Here is a 21,191-nt window from a genome sequence, read left to right on the forward strand (position 1 = left end):
TTCGTAATTTTCAAAACTCAGAAAAAATGTCTGTGCTTGCATCTGTGCCCCCATGTTCATTAAAATACATGCCCTCTCCTATTTACATCTTCCTTTGTGCGGGCAAATTGCTTCTCAAGTAGCATAGGCCAATGGCCGAACCAATAAAAGTATTGAGATGATGGGGCAATTGTTTTGGAGGACCTGAGACAGGAGTAAAAATGTACATTTACCAGGATAATGTGCATGGGGTTATGATTATTTATTTAGCATTAATAATGTGCTTGTGCTGTATTAATATATGAAAATGAAGACAGCCCTAAAGACATGGCAATTTAGGAGACAGAGGCATGTAAATATTAAATACCAGAAGATTGGTCACCCTGGAACATCCAGAGGTTGGGATAACAAACTCACCTCTGGAAGAAGTGAGATTTTAGAAAGCATCTGAAGTGAGGGACATGTGTACTTTACTGTAAGACTAGGAGAAGTTCAAAACATACTGCTATTATGCTTATCAACATGGAGCCAAGTGTCAAAAAAATGCTCAGCACACAATATTGGAGTCTGATTTTCTACACAGCTCAGCTTCATGAAGTGGCCAGATTCTTCAGATGTGTTTAGTATTCCACGGCTTCCATTGTTCTCAAGATCTCACTCCACTGACACAATGGGAAGTGCTGGGCACTGCATGTTTAAGTGCTGCACTGGTACTTAAGATTCACAAGCAAATACCAGAGTAATGTTCATACTGGATTCTGCTCATTGCCTCTCGAAAGTTCAAGGAGTCCTTGTCTATGAGTGTGTTTTATTATTATTATTTTATTAGGGCTGTTGATTAATCGCAGTTAACTCACACAATTGACTGAAAAAATTAATTGTGATTAAAAAAATTAATCGCGATTAATCGCACTGTTAAACAATAGAATACCAATTGAAATTTATTCAATATTTGTGGATGTTTTTCTACATTTTCAAATATATTGATTTCTATTACAACACAGAATACAAAGTGTGCGGTGCTCACTTTATATTATTTTTTATTACAAATATTTGCACTGTAAAAATGATAAACAAAAGAAATAGTATTTTTCAATTCACCTCATACAAGTACTGTAGTGCAATCTCTTTATCGTGAAAGTGTGACTTACAAATGTAGGGTTTTTGTTACATAACTGCACTCAAAAACAAAACAATGTAAAACTTTAGAGCCTACAAGTCCACTTAGTCCTACTTCTTGTTCAGTCAATCACAAAGACAAACAAACTTGTTTACATTTACGGGCAATAATGCTGCCTGCTTCTTATTTACAATGCCCCCTGAAAGTGAAAACAGGCGTTCACATGGCACTTTTGTCACCGGTGGTGCAAGGTATTTATGTGCCAGATATCCTAAACATTTGTATACCCCTTCATGCTTTGGCTGCCAATGGTGGTTGAAGCATGAAGGGACCTATGGATCTTTAGTGCATCTGGCATGTAAATATCTTGTGACACCGGCTACAACAGTGCCATGAAAACACCTGTTCTCACTTTTAGGTGACAGTGTGACAAGAAGTGGGCAGCATTATCTTCTGCAAATATAAACAAACTTGTTTGTCTGAGTGATTGAGTGAACAAGAAATAGGACTGAGTGGACTTGTAGGCTCTAAAGTTTTACATTGTTTTATTTTTGAGTGAGTTATTTTTTGTACATAATTCTACATTTGTAAGTTCAACTTTCATGATAAAGAGATTGCACTACAGTACTTGTATGAGGTGAATTGAAAAATACTATTTCTTTTGTTTTTTACAGTGCAAGTATGTGTAATAAAAATAAATATAAAGTGAGCACTGTACACTTTGTATTCTGTGTTGTAATTGAAATCAGTATATTTGAAAATGTAGAAAACACCCAAAAATATTTAAATAAATGGTATTCTATTATTAACAGCGCAATTAATCGCACAATTAATCGCAAATAATTTTTTTAATTGCACGATTAATCATGATTAATTTTTAATTGCTTGACCGCCCTATATTTTATTATTATTATTTATTATTTCTGTCTTCAACTCTTGCATAATCATGACCTGTTTCACTCAAATACTGGATACAGTATGTGAAGCCTATAGGTATCCTTCTGGAAGAAAGAGACTACTATGCTGTGAAATAAAATAATAATATATGTTACAACAGAGGACAATTTTCCCCTACTCATTTTATATAGTTTTTTTTTTAAATGCAAAGCACACACAGAATGTGTTATTCGGCCATTTCTTGGTTTTTGCTTTTTAAATAATTAATGTAGGAAAACTATGTTTAAGTCTCTTACCCGGGACTGGTTGGCTATGGACAACCTGAGTTGCTGGCTTCATTGTCAGAGAAGTGGAGTGACTTAGTCCATTTTCTGCTGGAGTTGGTCTGGGCTCGCTTTTATCTTCTGATGGTGCATCCCCCTGATCAACCTAAAGATACAGAATATTTTACATTACTCTTCCAAATAGGTATATACATAATAAATACACACAGGGGGAGGGGGAAGGTGTTATTTATTTCCAGTCCAACCTTCAAGCCTCTTTTGATTCTGAAATTTCGTACAGGTTTTAAATACACTGCTCTAAAAGAAAAATCTGGACTTAGTAGCTTCAGTTTTCCACTGTATTAGTGACAGTTCATTTTTGCAGTTTAACTTTCAGCACATATCTTTCAGAACAATTATTCTGAGTGTACTTTTGTCTTGTATAACCACCGGAAAAAAAAACTGTTAACAGGATATAATTCAGCTGGTGGTTTTCAGCCACAAAACAGACAGGTAATTTACTCATTGATAATATGTATTAGTTAGCAATATCAGAGGTGAAACTACATGGAATCAGCATTGTGCTGCATCATAAAACCCTTCTAGAAGTAAGCAGAAGGTAGCAGGAAAATACCATTCAGATCCTTATTATGAACAAAATATGTGTATAGAAGGGCTGCTAAATTTCATAGCTAATTTTACTAGATACACATGACAGTGTAATTATTCACCACCTCTCAAGACACGCACACATACTTCTTATCCCCAGGATATAATAGTGTCATATTTACACTCAACAGAGAGCATATAAACAGTACCTCCATCCTGCTGAACTCTACATAAACGTGTCTCTGGTATCCAACTCATCTAAGCATTTTCCACAGCCGTTTTTTCCCTCCTTGCCAGTTCCCTTATGAACACCTTACAGTTACTCTTGTAGATGTCAGGTTTATAAAGACATACAAACACTCCATGCTCAGGGAGGAAGAGGAGGGGGACTCACAGCATTGGTAAGGTATTTGGATTTTGAGACAGCCAAAAAGAGTATGAAGAACTGGTTGCCATGGCACCAGCTGAATACAGTCCTGGCTTGTTCCTCAGGCTGCTTCTGTTTCACTCTTGGAGGAAAATCAAATTACAGGCAGAAGCAGGAGACAGCTCTCAGAATATCCGTCTGCCACTCTATCAAGAGGCAACACAGGTTCTGGTATAATTGTTTTACACTAATTACATTGCCAGTTTACTGCAATCTGGCTCAACAGTCATATAACTTAACACTTTGTGTATTGTGAAGGGATCTCTGTCTCAACAACTTAATTCTAACACAGCTATACAATGGGATACAAGGATACCACCACCATTGTGTCTATCAGGAGATTCAATCTATTCCAACCACTTCATTTATCTCATGCATAAGCAAAACATGATCTGAACAGCGATGTGCACGTCCACTTTCATTCTAGAATGATCCTGTTTTTGGCAGAAGTCTTGGCTGGTTTTCTTTTTTTCTCCTTTAAACACTGTTAAAGGAAGTGATGTTCAATAGTTTAATAAAAAGGGCTCTGCTAGTGAGAACTTGGACTGCATGAATGATTAATAAAAATAAAGCTAGACTTACAAGCTCGCATCCCAGCTTGCAAATTCACGCATGGAAAGTTAGGAGCCAATTTTGCGTGTGCAGGTGCACATTTTCTTTTTGGCCACCAGGTTTATATATGCTAATAAAACTCATGTAGCACTGCACCTTGTTTTCAAACAATTAGCATGGCTGTTTAGTTTTGGGCACTGGAGACATTTGTTTCCAGAAACTAAATCACAAACGTGAGACAAGTTCAGGAAGTGAACAAAGAGCCATTATTTTGTGTGTAACAAGCAATTTAATCTTGTTAATAAAGCATGTTCTCTTCTCATAATTCATGACCACCCACAATTCTTAAGTGAATGTGATTTTCCCTTAATGGAGAATATCACAGGTTATCTTTCTTAACACATTATGTATTCCACCCTCATATTTTACAGTTTTAGTAGCGAGGTATAAAAGGAACATTAGTTTACACCCTTTGCTTTCTCATGTCTTTAGTAAGACTGTGCTTACTCAGCAAAGGCTAGTGGTCAGCAGGGAAGAGCAGTCTTATATAGACACATAGGATTGGATTCTGTTCTACTATACACCAAAAAGTGGCATTGTAGCTATCTTCCACACTAACCACACCTGATGTAAGGAGAAGGGGGGATCATCTCAGAAGATCCCCTATGCCTGACCCGATTCTTTCTTGTAAAAGGGATTTTATGCCAGCAGCACCCCTTGTGCTCTGACTTATGACAAGGCTGAGTGACTCCGAATCAGTGAGTCACAATCACCTCCCTGTAGCTACCACTCTACACCCTGTCTAGATGTAGTGGAGATTTCAGGATTACAGTCTTTGTTCACTCACATCTGTGCATGTCAGTAGCAGAGGAGACTTTAGGAAGGATCTGAATGAGGAGAGAGTAGCGGCCGGGGTGTCAACTCAGAATGGGTATTCCACGAGGAGATGGCAATGGACAAAGACACAGAGATAACCGTGAGAAGTGGGCTAACAGGACGTTGAAGTCGGTATCATCGGCAGAATGCCAGTTGTGGGAGTGCGTGAGGGGGCTCTGGGCTGAACCTAGGGCAGGGGGTTGGGGTACAAGAGGGGGCTCAGGGCTCGGGCAGGGGGTTGGTGTGCCAAAGGGGGTTGGTGTGCGGGCTCCGGCTGGGTGGTGCTTACCTTGAGTGGCTCCCAGAAGCAAACGGCATGTCTGGCTCCTAGGCTCAGGGGTGGCCAGGCGGCTCTGCGCGCTGCCCCGGCCAACGGGAGATGCGGAGTTGGCACTCGGGGGAGGGGGTGAGCAGTGCTCAGAGACCCCCTGGCCAGCCCTGCACCTAGGAGCCAGAGGGACGTGCCAGTCACTTCCGGGATCCGCGCGGAACCAGGGCAGGTAGAGAGCCTGCCTTAGCCCTGCTGCGCTGCCAACCAGCCTTTTAGCGGCCTATTAAAATCTCCTGGATTGGTTTCAGTAGCCACAGGGAGATTGATTCCAATTCCGGGAGACTCTTGGCCAATCCAGGAGGGTAGGCAACCCTAACTGTGGCATGGCTGCAGGGAGAACAGCACAGGAGCTAGTTACATGGCTGTACACCTGACAAGGACTTCTTCATGCCCAGGAATCTCCAGCTGGGGACCTGTGAGTGACTTCTGCTCCCTTTGTGCCATATGAGCAAAGGGAATGGAATGGGGCAGATACTCTGTATTTCCATGTCCTCATTCAAGCAAACTTGTGAGACTGTACATAATAAAGAGACAAAGAGGCAAACTGTTGGCCAAGGAACTGTAATGATTATCACTCATTTAATCTTATTTGGGGGAATGTATTCTTGGTTACAAAAGCGAGTTCAGTTGAGCTTTTATACCTTTGAGAATGGAGGATCCAGGAAACAGGGCAGGAGGCAAAAAAGGGACTGTTTCCCTGCCTTCCAGGAATCAGGACTTAACTGCTTGTACTGAATACTCTTTAACTCATGTGATAGACCTAGAGAATGACACAGGAATTGTTTAAAATCTAATGCTGGTATTTTCAAAGCCATTCGGGTGCCCAATTTCTAGTAACATTAATTGGAATTGGGAAGCCAAATTCCACAGATGCTTTTTAAACCTCAACTTAAATAAAACTATAATATGCATTTACCACTGAAAGTAAGTGCATAATTGTCAGAGGCCCCCAGGCATGCACAAAAATACACATATGTCTACATATGTTTGTACAATCACTGCATCTCCACAAGCAAATGTGAGTTTCATAGATTCATAGATATTTAGGTCAGAAGGGACCATTATGATCATCTAGTCTGACCTCCTGCACAATGCAGGCCACAGAACTTCACCCACCACTCCTAAAAAAGACCTCACACCTATATCTGTGCTATTGAAGTCCTCAAATTGTAGTTTGAAGACCTCAAGGAGCAGAGAATCCTCCAGCAAGTGACCCATGCCCCATGCTATAGAGGAAGGCGAAAAACCTCCAGGGCCTTCCAATCTGCCCTGGAGGAAAATTCCTTCCCGACCCCAAATATGGCGATCAGCTAAACCCTGAGCATATGGGCAAGATTCATCAGCCAGATACTACAGAAAATTCTTTCCCGGGTAACTTGGATCTTACCCCATCTAAAAACCCATCACAGGCCATTGGGCCTATTTACCATGAATATTTAATTACCAAAACCATGTTATCCCATCATACCATCTCCTCCATAAACTTATCGAGTTTAATCTTAAAGCAAGATAGATCTTTTGCCCCCACTACTGGTCTTATAAACCCATGGTACGCCCACATCTTGAATACTACGTGCAGCTGTGGTCGCCCCATGTCAAAAATCATACATTGGAATTGAAAAAGGGCAACAAAAGTGATTAGGGGAACAGCTTCTGTATAAGGAGAGATTAATAAGACTTGGACTTTTCAGCTTGGAAAAGAGACGACTAAGAGAGGATATTATAGAGGTCTATAAAATTATGGCTGGTGTGGAGAAAGTAAATAAGGAAGTGCTATTTACTCCAGCTCATAACACCAGAACTAGGGGTCACCAAATGAAATTAATAGGCAGCAGGTTTAAAACAAACAAAAGGAAGTATTTCGTCACACAATGCACAGTCAACCTGTGGAACTGTTTGCCAGAGGATGTTGTGAAGGCCAAGACTATAACAGGGTTCAAAAAAGAACTAGATGAATTCATGGAGGATAGGTCCATCAATGGCTATTAGCCAGGCTGGGCAGGGATGGTGTCCTTAGCCTCTGTTTGCCAGAAACTGGGAATGGGCGACAGGGGATGGATCACTTGATGATCACCTGTTCTGTTCATTCCCTCTGGGGCACCTAGTATTTGCCACTGTCGGAAGACAGGATACTGGGCTAGATGGAGCTTTGGTCTAACCCAGTATGGCCATTCTTATATGTTCTTAGTGACAAGCGCTTATGCAAACAAAGGCACAAAGATGAACCACTGAAAATCTGGCTTCCACAAAATTCCAGTTAAACTAGAGCAATAGGCCTGAATTCTCATTCGTGTGAAAGACTCTACACCACTCTGGCAGTTTAATGGAGCCTTATAGTGGATGTAAAGTGGCCTTTGTGCAAATGAAAATTGAGGTTGTAATATGGAGACATCAGAATTTGTGCAGGATGTGAAGAGACTCTCTCCTCCTGTGAACAGAATACAATTTTTAGAGACAAACTGCTGTGAAATAGAAAGCCCTCAAAATTCCTGCAAAATTTGTAATATTTTCAAAGAAAGCAAATGATATAGTCCTCTCTTCGGGACTAGGAAAACCACATGATCAGAGTGCTAAACAAACGTGAGGGTCTGTGGTTGGGGGTGTTTTTTTTCCTGCGTGTTGTGTGACATCCAATACTTTTTCACTAAAGACCAGATTCTGATACCTTACTTCATTTGACTTTGCATTAGCCCACGGACTTCAAGAGGATCCCACATACAGTACAATGTACACAATGTAAGTGTATCAAAACCTGGCTCTCAGATAATGGGTGGGGTGTTGAAAAGTCCTTAAGTGACTGATGAGCACAAGTCCCACTAACTTTCAATGAAGTTCTAAATCACGTAGATGCTTTTGAAAGTCCCACCAAATATGATGAATTTTCAGTGACTCTCCCTTACCTCTTTCTTTACCTCTTCTTCATCCTCCAGTGTGAGTGCTGCCAGCTGTTTAGCTCTTTGTTCCATCAAGTTTACGTATCTAATTGGATTGGATAATGCTTCAATCACATCTGGAAATGAAGTAAACATTTCAGGTCAAAGTTCCTTAATCTATGGTTTTAGAGATCCTAAGGTGTTAAGAAGGTGCATAGTTTTTCTTGAAATCTATTATTCAATACCACTTGGACATCAGAAACTTCAGTGAATGTGACTATGCCGTCATACCAAAGGCATTAACTGTGAAACACCATTTATGGAAATATACATTCTGCACATGTTTAGGCCAATATGTAGGTGAGAATTTTAATCCCTATTTCACTACTGTGAGAGGTACTGGGGAAAGAAAAGGTAGGAGAAATACTGCTGCTTTGAATGAGTTTTCTTTTGTCTCTCCTATGTGCTGTGTTTTTAAGTTTATGTCCAAAACACTTGGAGCCTGGGATGAGCACTCTTTGGGGGGAGGTTTAGGATGAGATTTTCTAGCCTGTTCAGCATTGGCCCAACTCTGTTCCCACAGAAGACAATGGTAAAACTCCCAATGCTTACTTAGGACAATGCTGAGCGCTTTTGAACCCTTACGTTCACACTCATATTTTTTTAATTGCACATTTGCAATTTGATCTCACAGCTACTGCATATTGTTTATCTTACAAAATCCCAAGACTCCTGGCTTCTTTAGGGCTACCCAAAGTCCGCTAGGAAATAAGTACTTAGGCCCTGATCCTGGACTGTGATCCATGCAGGCAGCCTGCAGATGGTTACACCAGTTTTATACAGGGGTGTTTCAGGCTCTCTGTCACAAACAGACTGAGAAGGTTCCAAAGACTCGTGTATTTAATTTTACCTTTATAGTTCATAGTTTAATAGTTACCTGCATAAGTATCGGGTACGTAGTCTTTAACGTCTATGTACACAAAGACTGCTGGCAGCATTAAAGGTTGGTTCCGCTCATTCCTCAGACAGATGTAGTGATAGCCTGGAATACAAGAGCAGTCGAGTCCAGAATTGTAAACTGTGTCCAATGTAACTGGATTATTATTCCTTATTTATATAGTGCCCAAGTGACCTAGGCTCTTTAGAGACTGTGGGAAGGCAAATCCTGACTCAGAAAAGTTTACAAGCTACATAGACAACATACAGACAAGGGAGCAGGTGAAAGGTTCAAGACAGCACAATTAAAAAAAAAATCTTTCCCCCTTTATTTTTAAACCATTTACTAATTTCTTGTTCTTCGGCTCATGCCAATTTGCAATTTTATTAGAGTCAGGCGAATTTTTTTTTGGCGAATATCAGTCGAATGAAATAAATTTGGGAATTGTACATGAATTCGCCAAATAGTTTCAGCCAAAAGTAATTTGGGGATACCGAGATGCCATTCGCAAAATGGCTGGAGGAGGAGGAGTTGGTGATGGTGCTTTCTTTAGAACGTTTAGCTAAATTCTTAGGGGACTCATTGGGGATGTGGGAGAGCCAAGTTTAATGTTCCCTCTGCCTGACATGGAGCAGGGATTTGAACATGGGTCTCCCATATGGCACAAAAATGTCAGTGTTAGCTGCCGGTGCTAGCCTCTTTATAACCATCATCGGCTCCTCCTCCTCCTCTGGCTGTTTGGTGAATTGAGCCCTTCAAACATGCTTGAAACAAAATGTTTTGGGTCAGATAAAACTTGGTTTCTTTGACCTTAAATGAATGTTTTCAATGTGCCCAACTTTTTCCGCATTTTTTCATTTCAGTTCAACCTGAACTGAAATGATTTTTCGGAAGTGCCAGCGAACAAAAGAAATCAGTTATTTCCCTAGCTCTAATTTATATAATTCTTTGATCTTTTCTTATTGTTTTCCATTTAGTTTGGATTGATTTGGCTTTGTAACCCTACTTATTTTCATTTAAAATATTTATAAGTACTTCCGGTCAAGATACTCAGAGAGCTGAAATGTTAATTAAAAGGAATCAGGATGCCGTAATATGCATACAACATGAATACCTAACAATAAAAAACCCAGAGAATACCAGAATAAATGACACAGCAACATATTTAAAAAGACCGGGAATGAATGGGAATAAATCCTTCACAGTGGCTAAAATTAAAATACACCTACAATATGAGCACTTGCAGGCAATTTTGAAAGTGAGGAAGGATGAGCCAAGCTGACTGTCCCGTGAGAGCATGTTTCATGCCCTCAGTGTCTCCACCCACCACAGCTAAAGCTCACTGAGCAGTCGATCTCAGAAACAATGACTGAAAAGGAGAAACGACTGCCAAGCTCCTTCTTTTAAAATGGTTTCATAGCTACAATTAACCAGTAAATGCCATCAACTGCTTTGTATGTTTTAGTTCTGTAGGTTTTCTTGTTTCATTCTAGATTTAACTTTCGGTGATTCAGGTGTTTCTCCTCTCATGGATGATATAAACATATTCAAAATTATTTACTTTTTAAAAAAACAAAATGAAGTTATAGCTAAAGCTGAAATAATGCAGTACCAAATTAGGTGAATTTCTCCATTGGCTGCATACGCTGGGACAGAGCCTCAGTTGGCATAAATCAGCATAGCTGCATTGACGTCAAAAGAATCTTGCTGAGGGTCTGCCAAGTTGCTTCTCTTCACTACAGCAGAGCCATAATCTTACCTGGTCGAATTGCTGAGACAGGCAATATCCGATGTCCGATAAACTTTCCTCCTTCTTCATATACTGCTATCCTCAAACATGCCAGAGAAGGCAGAACCACCTACAGGGACATATTTGGTACAGTTATCAGTTGTCTGCTATAAATAAGAAAAGATCCTTCTGCATACAAGGCAGATAGCAGAGTAGAAAGATAAGGCTCTAGTCAGCAAATAAAGAGTTCTATAGCCAGACTAGGAGTTTGCCATACAACAGGTCAGAATGCATATGACCCGTGTATGAAAATCATTCTGAAATGATCATGCTTCAGTCAAGTAACAGGTGGCAGGACAGTTTCTTTACAGGCGAATAACTCATTGACAGGGAATGGCTAGAACAGCCAAATCTGAAGCTGAGAACTTGTCCCTACATTTTCAAAGCAGCACATAGATCTTTAGCATCATGCCTCTAATTAGGCCTGAATGAGGCTTTGAAAATGTAGACATGTACATGTAGAAAATGTAGTGACAATGTATGAGGTGAAATCATGAGTGTCACTCAGAACCAATGTGTCCTAAGGACCCCTTAATTAATTAAGCAGGGCAGTGATAAGCACATTAGTGCTGATAAAACCATCAAATAACAAATCGGTCAATCGGTGTGTTTTAAGAGGGAAAAGTCTGAGCAGGTTGCTAGACCTTAGTTATTTAATTACATAAAGCATCCTGACAGGCTGAATGGATTGAGGCAGTTTAGCATGCTTGCATAATGCCAATAACCATACCTGTCATAAGTGCTTTCCCTTGCATGCCTACACCTAACAGAGCTCTCTGTAGCTTGTGTTTCAGAACACCTATCCTGCCTTCCACAGATCAGGCAAATGATGTTTACTGGACAGGTGAGGCCAGGAGCAAAGATGGGTATGCCTGGGATGCTAACCTTAGCCTCAGTGAAAGGATGGAAAAGTCCTTCAGGGTTGTACTAAGTTCCGAGGGTTGCTACAATGGATGGACCTTGGTGGTGGAGGAAGAAATACATTAAAAGACTATAATAGCAGTAGGGCAGAAAGGAACCTGGACTAACCTCATAAACAAATATGTGATGTGATTTCTTTCGAAAGGGAGATTGCTCTGGCGATATATTAAATAGCGTGTCTTTCTCCAAGAGGACGGGTGATTTGGTAGGAAATCAGTCTGCCTGTGCGAGAAGGATTAATCTTTTCCTTTATGAGGTAAGGATACGTGAAAGAACTGAGCTTGGAAGGCCTGTCCCTTTCGAAAGCACTCGTTGTTCATAGGGATCAATATTCAAGACAGTGGGAAGGCCCAGGTGAGCTAGGGCCTAGATTTACAAAGCGGAATGCAGTCAAACTGGAGCTTTCAGCTCCCAGTCCAACAAGCAGTAATGAGACATTTCCTATCACCCAGCTTATTTCTGGCAACAGACATATCCCCCAATCCTTATCCCTGGCACATGGGGATAGTACGGGGTGTGTGTCATAGAGCTGTTGAACACGACATCATCAAATATTAACCCCATAGGGCTCTCCAGTGGGATGTAGTCTTTTGTCAGATTGGCCATGACCAACAGCTGGTTTTTCTGCAAGCCATCAGACAGAAGGGCTTGTTTGCTTGAGTAGAGTCCTAGAAAGGCAGTCTCTGATTTCATCCTCAAAAGCTCTGTGCCACTGGATCATTCCTGCTGACAAGAACTGGGACCCAGAAGTCAGGACTGTTCGTGTCCCAAAACAAGGCCTACTCGAGACCAAAACCGTGCTTGGCATTGAATGAACATTCTTACATTGCCTTAAATTTTAGTCAAGGCCCAAATCCCACAAGTAACAGACCCGACCTTAATTCCTACCCAACCAAATGGTACTGTAAAACATGTGCACCATATCTCATTACTGTGTCATAGAGAAGTCATGTGTAGATACACATACACATTGTAAGGCTGGTTACACTGGCCTCTTTTCCTCAGAGCACACTATGCGGAAATCAGTGTGTTATTTAATGGATGTTTATATGACACCTAAAAATATGTAGGCACTTAGTTTCACCTCCCACTAACAACAGATTATATGAGTTAATCTTCAGATCACTCAAAATAACAATCCAGGCCCATTATGAGCCTGGAGGCTCCCACACATTATAGTAAAACTGGTAACAGAAATAAAATATATTAATTAAGGGCCCATGAGAACAACAACAACAAAATGCTAGTGCTGTTTCCAAAATCCAACCCTGGCAGAATGCCAAAGGGAAGGAGGTCTGAGGACAGGCCCTTCAGATGAGGGCGTCCTACTGCAGCTCCTAGAAAGCTGAGTTTCAGGCACTGACTGTGTAAGTGCCTCCATGAACTTTAATTGCTGTCATGGGACGTCAGGAAAAGGCAGGTTCTCTACTTGATCCAAGACTAATTAACTGCATTAGCCAGTAAACTAAAAATAGACAATACTACAGCTCTCTTTAGGAAATTGGCTGCAGTCCCATTTACAAAGCACTGTGAGATACTAATGCTGCAGGGGCATGATTCTGAAAGATGCTTAGTACCTCAGCTCCCACTGACTTTGTAGGATTGGGTCCTCTGGGTAAAATTTTCCAAAGCACCTCGGTAACTCAAGAGCCTATGTCCCATTGTAAGTGAATGGGATTTAGGCTCTTGAATCATCTGGTCCCAGATGATTAAAGGTATTTAGGTGTTGCTGTGCTCAGCATTGCAATCTCTAACTGATCTAGGAACCTAAATCTTCTAATCAAAAGGGATTAAGGCACTTAGGCGTCAAAATCCCATTGACAGTCAATAGGATAGGCTCCTAAGTGCCTAAATCACTTTGTAAATGAGACTTTGGCTCCTAAATCAGTTAGGCATTGCAACGCTCAATGATGCAACCCCTAAATACCTTACAAAATCTGGGTTTCATGCACTTTGGAATTTTTTGCCTTGTATGTACAGAGGCCCAATCTTGTGTCAATGAAACTAACAAAGTTACATCAGTTGACTGATTTCAGTAGGAGCTGGCTTGATTTTATTGGAGCAGGGGTGGGCTCTACAGCATAGCTGTTTCAGAGTCTTTTAAATGATCTCTTCAGCAAATGCAATCATTCTGATTTTCTGTACAACACAAAATTAACCTAGTGGAAAGCAATAAAATAATCACTCTGCACTGTAGGGAAATAAACATCACACCAACCTTCTTAAATACTATGGGTTCTTCTTCCCATACAGGATTTACAGCATTGCCTTGAGAGGTCTTTGTCTTTAAAGCTTTTCGTCTTGTATCCACAGGCAGGCCAAACATGTCTACTTCTACATAAGTACCAACTTTTTTATCCGAAAGAAACTGACCTGAAATTATCTGGAAAACAAGATAGGAGTGTTTGAAAATGATTAATAAAGACGGCTTAGTGTGGATTCTGAAATTTCTGGCTGAAATTCAGGCTGAAGAATTCTTCCTAGTGACGGTATAGTTCTCTCCTAAATAAACCCCAAACTCAAAACAAGCATTCTCTAATACTGCAAATACAGGACTGTAACATGCTGTTGTGGTAAATAAAAAGATACGGTAACGCCAGGGCTACGTGTGGTGGCGTTGCAACCAAGGCAATGATAAAAAAGCAGACGCACCTGTTTCGTTTTTGTCTCCTTCCAGCCTTTTTTTTTTTAAATATGAGGTAAATGTAAAGGTTGTTGATGAATTCCCTGAGTAACAAGGAGCGAGGGATATTCAGCCAATGGCAGGGTATCTTAAAGAACTTCAGATTTGCCCAAAGTATGCCAGCTCCCATTCATTTGTGAGGCCTCAGCATCTACCATGCCATGACATCACAACTAGCACAATCTCTACTGGACAGTCAGAAGGAGCCAACTTCGGGCAGTGGCCACATTACTCTTAGGGACTCAATTCCTGCAAAGGGCTAAGCATCTCCCTAGAGCTACTGAATAACCTCCATTTAGATGTGGTCCCAAAGCTGCCAGCCACCTCTTTCACACACGCTCTCACACCACTGCTTTGCCACAGCTGACTTGTGCCTGCAGCCTCAGGGTGGATATCAGTTTCCTACCACTGAACAAAACAGGATATTTTGTGGGTGGCTTCTGATAGGGGAGATTGTTCAGCTGAATAGGCCTATTAATGAAATAAATTGTTTTTGTAACTCTCGGTACGAAACCATGACTTTTATAACTTCCTGGTCTCATTGCAAAAACCTGTTATTGTATTAATTTACACTAAGCAGCATGCTCTGTTGGTCATCTCAGTGCAAGTTAGCATTTAGCATGGACTAGGGATGTTTTTAAGGTTACACTATTTGAAATACAGCACTTCATAAACAAAAGCTTAAAAATCTTCAACCTCTTCTTAAATACATCAGTTTCCTGGGAAGTCTTATGTGATGAAAAGAAAAGGGATTGGAAAGGAAATTAAAAACAAAACACAAGCAAATTTACTTAATAGGCAATATTCCTTCAAAATTTGAGCTTCTGTTTTTTTTATGAATTTAGATACTGTTGAGTTTAAAAATTAAATATGCCCCACTGCAAATTAAACGTATCTCATTGTCTCAATTTACAGTATGTCTACACTGCAACTGGAGGTGTGACTTCAGCACATGTAGACATGAGTTAGCTTGAATCTAGCTAGAGTGAGTACCAATAGTGTAGCCATGGCAGCACAGACTTCAGCGGGGGCTAGCTGTCCAAGTAAGTGCCCAGGGTTCTGGGTGGGCTTGTACGGGCCATGCTGAAGCCTGTGAAGCCGCACCTTCACTGCGGTTGGTCCCTGTGATGGGGTGTACAAACCTCACACTGGAAAGGTACAGATTAAAGAGATGCCCTGGGCCCAGGCAGCTCTGCTCCACCACACCTGCCACACCTGCACTGGCTGGAGGAAGAACTTACAAAGGGGAACACAGTAGCTTAGTGGCACTGGCAGGCAGGCTGTGGAGGTGAGCTGACCTATACTCTGAGCTTGTGAGAAGGAGCACCATGGAGCTCTTGCTTCCTGAGACCTGGCTATGGTGACCTGACCGAGCCAACAGAGAAGGGACCTGTGACTCTCTGAAAGCCAAAGACTTTATCTTTGTGTTTTAGTTCTTTACTTTAGCTGTTGAGAAGAGAGGGGCCTGGTAGGAAGTGACCCAGGGAGGCAGCCGCATAGAATCTCAGGATTTAGCTGCCTGCCACTGGGCCCTGGATCGGAGCCCAGTTGACAGTGTGGGCCTGGGCTTCCCTACCAACCTCTGCAGAGGGGCAACTACAGAGGCCTATTCCTGATGTGGGGAGAAACCCCTGAAGATAAAAGGGTCTGGGCTGTGAGATCTTGACCCAAGGGGTAGAGTCCTGAGCATCCTGCTTAATCCTGAAGGCTCCCCCATTGTTGGACTCTATACATACCCTGAAAGGGACAGACTTGAATACATGACCTGGCTGGAGGGCAGAGTCACCAGAAAGACAGACGACTGCAGGGTGAAGCAGCAGTAAGAAAGGGGGATGCCCGGAAGACCACCTGCCACATCCCAGCCTGACCACTAGGCAGCGCTGGTGGTGAGCGTCTCTGCCACAGTATCCAAGTTAGCTAGATTAAAGCTAGGTTGGGTATGCCTACGCGTGTTGTAATCACACCTCCTGACTGCAGTGCAGACACAGCTAAAGAAGATCTGCCAGGGCTCCAGATAAAACAGAAATATGTCCAGGTTCTAACATAAACAGAATTTTCAACAACTGTGTACATACCTTCACAGACAACGTGTTGGCTACTATTCCATCCACAATACTTTCAGTAAATGGGTCAAAATGTTTGTCTGGTCTTCTCATAAACTCTGGCTTTAGCCTGTAACCACTTTTGCCATTGTATTCATACATCCCCATGTTTATTTGCATAGACAAATCTAGGCAATAAAAATATCACGAGGAATTAACTTCTGGATAAGTATCAAATATACAAAAACAAGTATAACTGCAGTAATATGACTAAGGGCAATGCAAATAAACAGCTATTTCTTGAGCACTGCTGTCACTTAAACCTAGGTTTCAGGAAATATTTCACTGAAAGACTCAAGTTTCACTCACACAGTCCTCAGTGGCCACCATCTTGGATTCTCTCTGTAAGAGGAGGGAATTCTCTAGAGATGTTCCAGAAGATAGAATGATAGAATTATAGAAGATTAGGGTTGGAAGAGACCTCAGGAGGTCATCTAGTCCAATCCCCTCCTCAAAGCAGGACCAACCCCAATTAAATCATCCCAGCCAGGGCTTTGTAAAGCCAGGCCTTAAAAACTCCATCTAAGGATGGAGATTCCTCTACCTCCCTAGGTAACCCATTCCTGTGTTGTGGGATAACATTTTCGAAAGACCCTAAGGCCTAGATTTTAAAGATACTTACGTGTTGCTCTGCTTAGCATTAAAGAGCCTAAGTGACTTGGATATGTCTCATTTTCAAAAGTGAGTTAGGCTTCTAAGTCTTGTTGACTTTAGGGTGACCAGATGTCTGCTTTTCGACCAGATCACCTGGTCGAAAAGGGATCCTTGCAGCTCTGGTCAGCACCACTGACTGGGCCATTGACTATCTGGTTGGCTCCGCCACACAGCGGGGCTGGCAGGCTCCCTGCTAGCCTCCGCACAGCACAGCTCCTGGGAAGCAGCAGGCATGTCCCCGCTCTGGCTCCTATGCATAGGGGCAGCCAGGGGGCTCCGCACGCTGCCCCCCCAAGTGCCGCCCCTGCAGCTCCCATTGGCAGAACCGAGGCCAATGGGAGCTGTGGGGACAGTGCCTGCAGATGGGGCAGCGCGCAGAGCTGCCTGGCTGCCCCTCCACATAGGAACCAGAGGGGGGACATGCTGCTGCTTCTGGGAGCTGCTTGAGGAAAGCACCAACTGGAGCCAGTACCCCTGACCCCCTCCTGGGCCCCAACCCCCTGCCTGAGCCCCAGCCCTGATCTCCCTCCCATCCTCCAAACCTTTCAATCCCAGCCTGGAGCACCCTCTTGCACTCCAAACCCCTCATCCCGAGCCCCACCCCAGAGCCTGCACCCCCAGCCGGAGCCCTTACTCTCCCCGCCCACACACTCCAACCCCCTGCCCCAGCCCTGATCCCCCTCCTGCCCTGTGAACCCCTTGGTCCCAGCCTGAAGCACCCTCCTACATGCCATACCCTTCATCTCCATCCCCACATCGGAGCCTGCATCCCCAGCCAGAGTCCTCATCCGCCCCACACCCCAACCGCCTGCCCCAGCCCGGAGCCCCCTCCAGTACCCTGAACCCCTCATTTCTGTCCCCACCCCGGAGCTAACACCCCCAGATGGAGCCCTCACCCCATCCCATACCCCAGCCCCCTGAACCAGCCAGGTGAAAATGAGCAAGTGAGGGTGGAGAGAGTGAGCGATGGGGGGGTGGGAATTGAGTGAGTGTGGGGTGGGGCCTCGGAGAAGGGGTGGGGCAAGGGTGTTCGGTTTTGTGGGAGAAGAAAGTTGGTAACCCTAGCTGACTTTCAATGAGACATAGGCACCGATATGGTACAATTTCCCTTCTGTGCATGTGCATGCAGGTGTTTGTGGGAGCAGCAAAAATGCATTTCACGGGATGCTCCCATTGGGCCCGCCTATGAAAATCTGGCCTTGTCATTTTGTACAGTGCCAAGAACATTTGAATCCAGGTGTTACTTGCAATAAAATGATTAATAATAATTATTTCTGGAGACTGGCGGAAAGTTAGTTATATTTTCAGTTCATTACGCAATATAAAGGGGCTGCTATTAACAAGCGAATATTTGCAGAACTGCATATGAGAAACTGCAATATGTAGTGGTTGGTAAATGATGGCTCTTTAAGATGACCACTGTGCGCATGCTGCATTACGGTATAATATGCTAATGAATTTGAGAATAACTTGGGCTCATGAACAAACAGCTTCGTAGAACTGGTCAATAGCCCAACGTCTTTTGTTGAACAAAACAACTCTCTTGGCTCCCAATAACAGAACCTATTGAAAAAGTGGCACGTACAGCTCACTAAACCAAGAAAAAGCTGAGACTTACCTACAGTTTGGAAGTTAAGAGCCACCAACTGACAGCCAGCATTCCAGAAGACTTGCGGCATGTAGTTTGAGGAATCTACACGTGTTCCCTTTGGATAAATCCGGCTAAGCTGCCTTTTGTTATATCTAGATGGTGAGTGGTTAAGAGACAGTGCATTTGGCAAAATAATTATATATACTTTCAGTCATTAAATGTAGATGCTCTTTACAGAACAATAGTAGGTTGCTTAGTGGAGTTCTCCAAACATACTATATTCACAGATTCACGTTCTTGGGAGGGTGGCTGGTCTATATAAATACTCAGGTGTCTAAGTTGAGGTTATAAAATGATACGTTACATACTTTCCTTTTGTTCCTGTGAGGGCTAACAGACTCTAAAGAAGCAGGGGAAAAGCAAGGGCAAGTGTGGATCTGAGAAGACAATATATGTGTAACTTCAGTTACACAGTAAATAATCTAATATGGTCCTAAATTGCCTCTACAGAAACTAGCCAGCAGTAACAATCCTTCTAGAGCTGGACTGAGGAGAGCCCAGTTAAGAAGGAAGTGCTCTCCTCACACGAGTTTCAGATTTAGCCTCCACATAGAGAAAGCAATGGTGAGTAAACTGGTGTAGCGAGCCTGAGCGTCAAATGGCCACTCCACAAATTTTAGATATGGGAATACATTGCAGTCTAGATGTAGAAGTTGCTCTCAGTTAATGTTCCGTAAGGCCATATTGTACCTGGATCCATTTTTGTAAATTGTAGGCTTCAAAGGAGACAATGACATACACTGAGAGCCATTAAACCGAAAAGCACTCCCCTTTAGTTATTTTTCTCCAAAAAACAAATCAGTGCAGCTAGCTCCTGGCAGTCAGGAAAGAATCAGCTGTGACCAGGAATCAAAATCGGATCTCCCATAAGACTATGCAAAGTACTGAGTTACCCAGATGATCTCTCTCTGACATATTTTCCTTTGTTTTAATTTATCTTCTATCATTTTATATAACAAATTACCATTGCTTTGTTTTCCCACATGCTCACTAATGATTTGACTCACTCTTCCTCCCCAGACCTTCAATCTGTATTTTAAGATGATCCCTTTTGCCCTTAATCCACATCACAAGAATTCACTCTAAAACTCAATGAGGTCTCATGAGAGGCCAGCTCTCTTTGCTAATGGAAGAGGTAATCGAGCTAACAAAGTTAGGCTAGGTTCCAAATTTCCCAAACTCATGTCTCCAAAGCCCAATGAAGAACCATAACGGCTCTTACTCAGATTTACAAAAGCACATGGTGTATCTTTCTGAATGCCAAGGATACTCCACGAACTCCACTGGAGACTTTGTGAGTTGCTCAAGCCCTTTGGTTTCCACAAAGGAAGACATTTCAAAACTCCTGTTGCGTTCTGTAATTCAAAGGGGGAAAACAGTGATAGATTAGATAAAACTTTGTTGTTTGCCAGGTTGCTGTAGCCATATTGGTCCCAGGATATTGTAAGACAAGGTGGGTGAGGTAATATATTTTATTGGATCATCCTCTCGTGGTGAAAGAGACAAACTTTCAAGCTGACATACAGTAGAGCTGCAATTTAATGGGTTCATCGCAGTGCCTATATTCCATCTGCTCTTCATAGACTTACCTATTTCACACCACCGTTCATATCATCAAATGATTTCCAACATTTCCCTTTTCCATTCTTTTAAAAAATATTTAAAATTAAAATGCTTGACAAAGCCACACGTTTGGGGAAATTAAAACCACAAACAAAAGGAAAACAAAACAAAAGTTTCTGAGCCCAGGAGCCTCCAGCGTTTGAAAACATTCATTAGGGTTAGACACAGCACTAACCCCACTTTAAGAGCAGCAAATCCCATGTAGAGCTAGGGGGGTGACTGATCTCATGAACGGGGAAGGGGGAGTGCTGAGGTAAAATGCAAGCACACACTGGAGTGCAAACATTGTCCAGTTCTCTCCTGCTTACTGCAGGCCTCTGCTAGCTTTTCCAGTATCTCTACTGGCAGCATCCAAGCCGAGGATGGAAAATGTCGAAGATGCCAGTCAGAAGTACAGTGTCCTGTCAACTGTCTTAATCCCCCATTTTCTTGCTCTTCAGGATTAATAAAAAATAAGCACAAGCTGAGCAGCAGTGGCAGTCATGCTATTCCCAAAGCTATGATTTTCCACGACATGAAAAGAAGAGCGCCGACCTTGTTTACTGAGGTACAGTAAAGGTGTTTCATTCTAGGCAGAGTGCAGCATTAGTAAATTGTGCACCAATCTTATCAAGGACTGGGAAGATTATGCAAAAAGATAATGATGCCGAAACACAGGCAGCACAAAACTCTGGGACTAAATCAAAATACATTGTGGATGAAGAAATGCTGCTAGAATTTGGGTAGTAAATTAGGGCCAAACCTTTGGATTAACACCTGGAACAATATACCAAAGGTCATGGTGAGTCTGGTAATTTTAAAATCAACATTGGAATTTTTTTTTTAAGATCTGCTCTAGGAATTATTTTGGGGGAGCTATTTAGCCTGTCAGACTAGATGATCGCAATGGTCCCTTCTGGCCTTG

General features: G+C 42.3%; 1 protein-coding gene across 10 annotated transcripts in view; it reads right to left on the reverse strand.

Moving 5' to 3' along the window:
• The window catches only part of PLCB1 (phospholipase C beta 1), a 653,791-nt gene that overhangs the window by 113,227 nt on the left and 519,373 nt on the right, over window positions 1-21,191 (reverse strand). For all 10 annotated transcript variants that reach the window (XM_073339660.2, XM_073339659.2, XM_073339667.2 and 7 more), the window contains exons 17-24: window positions 19,935-20,019; window positions 18,632-18,756; window positions 16,333-16,487; window positions 13,793-13,957; window positions 10,624-10,723; window positions 8,865-8,969; window positions 7,955-8,064; window positions 2,293-2,425 (exon numbers count right to left, since the gene is read on the reverse strand). In XM_073339660.2, coding sequence (XP_073195761.1) covers window positions 2,293-2,425; window positions 7,955-8,064; window positions 8,865-8,969; window positions 10,624-10,723; window positions 13,793-13,957; window positions 16,333-16,487; window positions 18,632-18,756; window positions 19,935-20,019 — 978 coding nt within the window. The remainder of the gene's footprint in view (window positions 1-2,292; window positions 2,426-7,954; window positions 8,065-8,864; window positions 8,970-10,623; window positions 10,724-13,792; window positions 13,958-16,332; window positions 16,488-18,631; window positions 18,757-19,934; window positions 20,020-21,191) is intronic.

Source organism: Lepidochelys kempii, chromosome 3, assembly GCF_965140285.1.
Source record: "Lepidochelys kempii isolate rLepKem1 chromosome 3, rLepKem1.hap1, whole genome shotgun sequence".
In the NCBI taxonomy this organism is placed as follows: Eukaryota; Metazoa; Chordata; order Testudines; family Cheloniidae; genus Lepidochelys; species Lepidochelys kempii.